This window comes from Eutrigla gurnardus, assembly GCF_963514095.1.
Source record: "Eutrigla gurnardus genome assembly, chromosome: 13".
NCBI classification, from domain to species: Eukaryota; Metazoa; Chordata; class Actinopteri; order Perciformes; family Triglidae; genus Eutrigla; species Eutrigla gurnardus.
Window position 1 is genome coordinate 14760349 of NC_139936.1, and position 6531 is coordinate 14766879.

Genomic DNA, 6531 nt, shown 5'->3' on the forward strand with positions numbered 1-6531 from the left:
AAGCGAAGGCCCGGAGCTCAGAGGGGAGTCGAGGTGGAGCCCGTTCCGTCCAATACTCTGTGGTAACTTTAGGGGATTATTTCCAAATCCTTTCAAATGAACTTTCCATCTCAGTGCCTCCTCCTCCGTCTCAGCCATTCCAACTGTCCAACCATTTCTACATCAATTTCTGCACAGCCGCGCACGGAGCCAAAGCCAAAACAAATGCCTGTGAGAAATATGGTCAGCAGCACACATCAGCAGTGGAGCGCCCGTCAAGGCTGAACATTGTTTTTGTCAGGAGAAAATCTGACAGTAGAAGCTTATTTATTGGCCGAAGTCACATTATGCGTGTTTGCAATTATGGAAAATTGTTGAAAAATGGCAAAATAAGCAGAAAACTTCAACTTTATACGTGCATAACTTGCTGAAACCAAAGTCACAACAACGTATCAAGTCTCAAGTAAGAGGACATGCTGAAACACTGTAGCATTTCAGAGCTTTTGTTTTGATGGAGGATTTTTTATTTTATTTTTAAAAGTAAAACACATTCGAGCTGAATAGGTTTCATATAGGTTCCCCCCATTTACCTCGGCATGAAAAAAACACACCGGCCTGGTGCCAGGACTTATTGAAAACACTGCAAGGAAAAGTAGGACTAAGGTCAAATATTCCATGTTGTGAATAGCGTAATGTAATTATATGTGGCATCTTGACTTATTCAACTCACATTGCTGAGGGAGGAAGGGAAAGAGAAAAAAAAGTCATTTTTTTAATAAAAAAAAAAGTACAGTCAGGATTATTATAGATCTCAGAGAACACAGAGCTTCAAGTGGGTTGAGAGAACTGCACTTTTGTAAACTCTGCTGTGATATGTATGGGGGTGAAGGGGTGAACGGATCTGCATGGGGTGAAGTGTGAGCCTTTTTTCTCTCACAGAACTTGGAAGTGAACAGAGCTCGCTGAAGCAAAGTCGATGGCAGAGATACCTGACACACGCTCAAAGAGCTGGAACACAAACAGCCACAGTTTGTAAATTAAAACCAGAACTTCCCACAACACACACACACACACACACACACACACCACTGTGTATGCTGTAAAAAAAAAGAGCCAGCTGTGGTAAATTGAATTTTTTTTTTTTTTTTACATTTTTTTATGGTCGCTTCATTTCAATTAAATTTTAATTTAAATGAAATCATAACATAATTAAAAAAAAACTTTATAACAAGATTATAACATTTCACTTCTGAGTAAGACGGCCAACTTTATTCAAGCATCATTTCCATTTTATGACAAGCAGGCTGTTTTTTTTTTGTGAGATTTTTTGCACCTCATTCATCCATTCAAACACCATGCATTATTGTGGCCTAATCAACGCACGCTGCGCTTTTTCTAAGTGCTGAAACTGCCTGAACAAATGCGAGAGGCAAAAAGAAAGAGGAGGAGGAGGAGGAGTGACTGGGCTGCGGAGCTCCAGAGCTCCTCTCCTGCTGAAAAGCTTCACGTACGGCGGAACTGCATACCGACATTATGTAGGAGCCACGCTTATGAAGACAATTTGGGGATCCATAGTTTTTTGCAGTTTCCCATTTTTGTAAACATCACAGTGTGACGGTAAAGTGCCTTTGTATGAATTCCATTTTTTTTAAATTTCTTGAATCTCATTGAAGCAGTAAGAAGCACTAAAATAAAAACATGGAGGTAGAAAAGATAATTTAACAAAGAAAAACAGAGGATTTAAGATAAGACATCCCCCTCACCAGGCCTGCCATGTGTTCTCTTCTTCTCTTCTCGCAGTGGAGGGTTGAGACCCGAGCAGCAGCAGATCGTTCCCACATGCTTCCCCGCCGCTCGGCTCTCCAGAGGTGTCAAGCCAGCCTGAAAGAATGAAGTGCCTCCCTATTGTGCTACCCAACTATTATGTGCTTAACATTTCCATGACAAAGATGCCACTCGACTTCTCCTCCATCCATTCAGCTGGAGGCCCCCCCACCCCACCTCTAATGAAACATTTTGCGGCACATCATTGATGTTTTAAAGCCCCCAGAAGCTGACCGAAGACATTATCAATAACTCATGAAAGTGATATAAAATGACAAGTCTGCTCAAAAATAAATATACACACTCACAGCTGCATAAATGATTATTTCAAACATGTTTTACTTGTTCTAAGTTGAGAAATAGTAAAAATTCTAAATTTCAAGAACTTGAAATAAACTAAAATATTTGAATATTTTAAATACATGTGTAACAGTTAGTGTCTTTAAATTCTGATACCTGAGTGTCGAGGGTGTTGGTGGGGCTGGGGGGGTGTATTCTGTTGATTTATGGTGCCAGTTGTTTTTGACAACAGCCTGCTAAATCAAGACATAGCAGATCATTAAGCTATCAGTCAACAGAGGAAGCTCCCCTGCATTTTAAATGAGGCCGTGTTTACTCCACCGTAGAAGTCCCAGAAACAGTTCTCACTCACAAAACCTTGCATTTAAAAAGTAAAATGTTCCACTGAACAAGTGAACTTGACAGTTCACCTTGACAAGCATCCGGATTTACACACAGCATATCAGCGACTGAGTAAACCCCTTCATCAGCACTTTAATCACTCATTTAAGGACCAAAATAAGTTGCCTGTACCCTTAAATTCCACGCACATTTAACCTTAACCATTAGGCAGAACTTAAAGGCCTTTTAAGGAATGGAAGTCTGTGTTAAACAGACACTCACACACTTTACATTTGGCATAAAGTGAGTTACTCCAAACTCATGTGTCACGTGAGAACACTTTTTTTTTAAAAGAGCATAACACTCTGATATGTTTGCTCATAATCCCATGCGTCTTGGCAGGCGAGAACTCACGCAACATTATTTTTTCCACGTGTGCATTTTAACAAACTAGCTTCAGCTCACAAACCCCCAAAATGACTGAGCAACAAAAACAAAAACCAGCGACATCCCGCCCCACAACACCAACACGGAAGTGATGTGGCGAAACAAACAAATAACTCACAGTCAGGAATGGTATCTTCAAGTTTCCTTTATGCCTTCTATAAAGGTATATTGTTAAGGCAATCATACAGTGGATTTAGACATTTCTCTCTCTAGGCTATACACAGTGAATAAATCAGCTTGTAGCCTAAAACATAGAGGATTCTCTGGGGGTGGGGTGGGGGCATCTATATAGGCTATACACATATATACAATGCACAATTTCTTTGAAGACAACAAGGTAACTTCCCTTTAAAGCTGGAATACTCAGTACTTTATTCACATGATGAACATTTGGATGTAACTGGGTGGCATGTAATAAATTACTGTTTCACTTTAACTCCTAATGTATTTACAGATTCATACAAATTCCAGCATTAAATACTTGTAAAATCAGAACAGACTGGTGCCAAATGGCAACAGTGTGATATAAAAATAGTTCTTATCTTTAAAAAAAACAAAAAAAAAACAAATGGCAGTGAGTGCACAGCTGATTAAACGCTGCGTAGTTACCAAAACAAACCAACTGTGTCTTTGTAGTGACAACTTTACAATCAGAGTCTGTGACTTTAGAGGAAGGAGACGATCTAATTTAGCTTATCACATAAGCTGAGCATCTGGAGAGCCTTGTGGGTTTATAAGAGAGCAGCCTGGAGCTCAGGCACTTTTTTAAAAAGAAAAGAAAACCTCTTTCTGGTGTCATTTGCATAGAAAAATATCCTGATTTTAAATCCTTCAGCGTCTAACTCGAGAGAGGCCTGCGACGGAGCAGCCTTCCCTTCAATGTGCGAGGCTCGGAGCGTTTACAATAGAAGCAGATGGAAGAGTGGCACAACAACAAAAAAAGTTTGGTTTGCTTTTTATCCGGGGTTGGATTAAACGAGGGGCAGCAGAGCCAAGATGGATGCCAGCAGTGTCAAAACACAGTGGGTCGCTGGGAGAGAGGCTCTGCTCTCCAGCGGCTCTGCGTAGTCCGGTTCCATGGGGTCCTCGCAGTCCTCGCAATCGTCCGAGGTGCTGCCCTCCCTCTCCGACGGAGGAGAGTCGAAGCACAGCGCCTTCATGCTGCTCTTGACGAACTCGCAGATGGCCCTCTCCGTCCCGTCGCACATGCACGTGTCCAGCTGCTGACCCTTCGGGATCTTGCGCATGTTCGCGATCACGGCGCGGCAGGCGTTCGTGCAGATCGCCCCGCTGAAAAGTTTCCCGCAGTGCTTCAGATAATCGTGCATCGCGGAGCTGCACTGGCCGTCCCTCTCGCACTGGCGCCGGGCTTCCGTGCAGCCGGTGCTGGTAGTCCGGGGCAGGCAGGGCTCGATGGCCCGCTTGGTGCTCGTGCACAACGGGTCGTGCGCGCAGCTGCAGTCCTCCAGAGCCGGCCCGCTCTTGGTCAGGTTGAGCTGCACCAGCGAGGAGATGCAGTGGCTGGGACACTTCCTCCTCTCGCCCTTCAGCACGGGCCCGCACGCGCGCGTGTAGTGCTCGTACGCGTAATTGCACTCGGGCTCGGCCTGGCAGTTCATGATGGCTTGCCAGCATATCAGTCGCCGGCCGTGGGACGGCGAGGCCACGGAGAAGTAGCCGAAAAACAACAGCACGCAGCCGAGAGGCCAGACGAACCTCCGCGCCTGTGCGCGTGCCATTGTTCCGGCGGCAGGAGAACGCTGGGACTCACAACAGTGTCATATGTGAAAACTCCCGTGGTGCTTCCACTGGACAGTGTTATGTATTCCGCGGCAGATGGTGTGTGTGAGTGTGTGTGAAGGGCCCGTGTGTGGGCGTTCAACTGGCTGGCACTGCGCTGTGTAATCCCGGCTCCACAAACCCGTCAGCGCTGATCCATTTGAGTCGGAGTCTCGATTCCCGTTATCCATACATGACCGAGGCGGCGATGGGAGAAATCAAATAGAAACTAAAAAAAAGAAGAAAGAAAAAAAGGAGACGCGAAAGAAAAGTTCTCCCAAGTTTTCGGGGAGTTTCTACGGCGGCTCATTCCATGGCAGGGATTCTGAGTTCATGCAACACACTGCCTCCAGCTCCGCGTCCTCCCTCTCTCGCTCTCTGGCAGATCTCAACCCAAAAAGCGAAGCTTCACAAGTCTCGAGAGCCCTTTGGAGGACCGCGCTGGATCAATTAGCAGTCCTTGTGCGCGCAGGAGTGCAAACAAATAGCGCACGGGGGAGGAAAAACAACGACCCTTGTGGGTCGCAAAGTGGTCCTCTACTCCCTTCCCTTTGAGCGTTAGTGTTTCTGTCCCCCAGCCCCCCCTCTCCACATATTAGCGAGGTGCTTCTCATTGGTTGGCCACTTGTTGTGGGTTCCGACGTAGAGATGGGCGGGAGTTCAGGGTGGGAGGATGATGGTCTTGAGAAATACAAGGTGGGATGAATGTGCTGGAGAGTAGGTGATAGTGGAAAGAGCCGTCCTCTATCACCAGGGGAACTGGAATGAACCTGTCACACCCAAACAGCTCGCGATTATCGGGTTTTTAATAGAAAAACACAATGTTTTCATTGTGATATGTTGTTCATGCACTGGTCACTTTGGAGATTTGGGGCTATTTTGCTTCCATAGATTGTCTTTCAGACCAGTGGGAGGAATTAACATCTGTAATACATATTTATGTGTTTATTTTAATACTCTTTAAAGTCTTCCAATTTGTAGATTTCTCCTGAAGTTAGTATTCACTAATGGCTTTGCATATTTAAATATTAAATTTCAGAAAATGTTTAGTAAATTGTTATACCAACCTGTCGTTTCTTCAATGTGAAGGTTACAAGAAACTTCTTTAAAGGCTGTTCTTCCTCATACTCTGACATGTATTATGGTATTCTCGGATTTAGATAACAAAGAGATATCCAAAATTCCCCATTAAATTATTTGACTAATGAAACAAGAATTTTGGACCGTGTGCTTGAGTGGGATTGGTCCCGTTTGTGCTTCCACCACCAGACCACCATGACTAACATCTGCTCACTCTGTCAAATAATGCAGCTTGGACACTGCTCCAAAGCTTCAAACTATGATTCTCTACCCTCTAGTGTCACTTTAGCGTGTGTCGGTCACGGCGTGTTAATTATACACTCCTTACAGGCGTAGCGTCTTTTCAAAATAAACAGTAAGTTAGGTTTTGGCAACAACACGATTCACTTTCCTAATGACTGACAGTGATAAAAAGTCTCTGAGTCCTGTCTTTGTTTATGGATCCTGCTATGCCAGAGTAATCACACCGACATCAACCGCAGTTACGTCATCCTGTGATTTTTAGTCGATTCCAAGAGTTGTTCTTTTTTCTCTTCTTAAGCGATCACTTCTTTCTCTTTACCAAACTTTCCTCAACCTGCCATTTGTGTCAGTCAGCAGTGTGAAGCAGAAGTCAAGATGTTGCCTTGGGCCTTAGGTATTTAAAAAATGAACCTTTAATAAAAGTAACCGTTCCTCTGTTGTGATTCACATGTCAGTTTCTATAGTTTTCAATGGTTTTCATTTGTACAGTAAAATAATCTGACAGTTAAATGGAATATCACAAAGAAATTGTATTAAGATAGTAAATATAACTGTATT

The 6531-nt window shown here is 43.9% G+C and overlaps 1 protein-coding gene across 1 annotated transcript; it reads right to left on the minus strand.

The window, feature by feature from the left end:
- Positions 1–2998: 2998 nt before the first annotated feature.
- gas1a (growth arrest-specific 1a) lies at positions 2999–5190 on the minus strand. Its single transcript, XM_084025582.1, has one exon. The coding sequence runs from the start codon at positions 4608–4610 to the stop codon at positions 3843–3845; it is 768 nt and encodes a 255-aa protein (XP_083881708.1). The 5' UTR covers positions 4611–5190; the 3' UTR covers positions 2999–3842.
- Positions 5191–6531: the final 1341 nt, after the last annotated feature.

What these genes read in the sequence shown, in the direction of transcription:
- gas1a (XM_084025582.1), bottom strand. Translation starts at nt 4,610, where the DNA reads ATGGCACGCGCACAGGCGCGGAGGTTCGTCTGGCCTCTCGGCTGCGTG.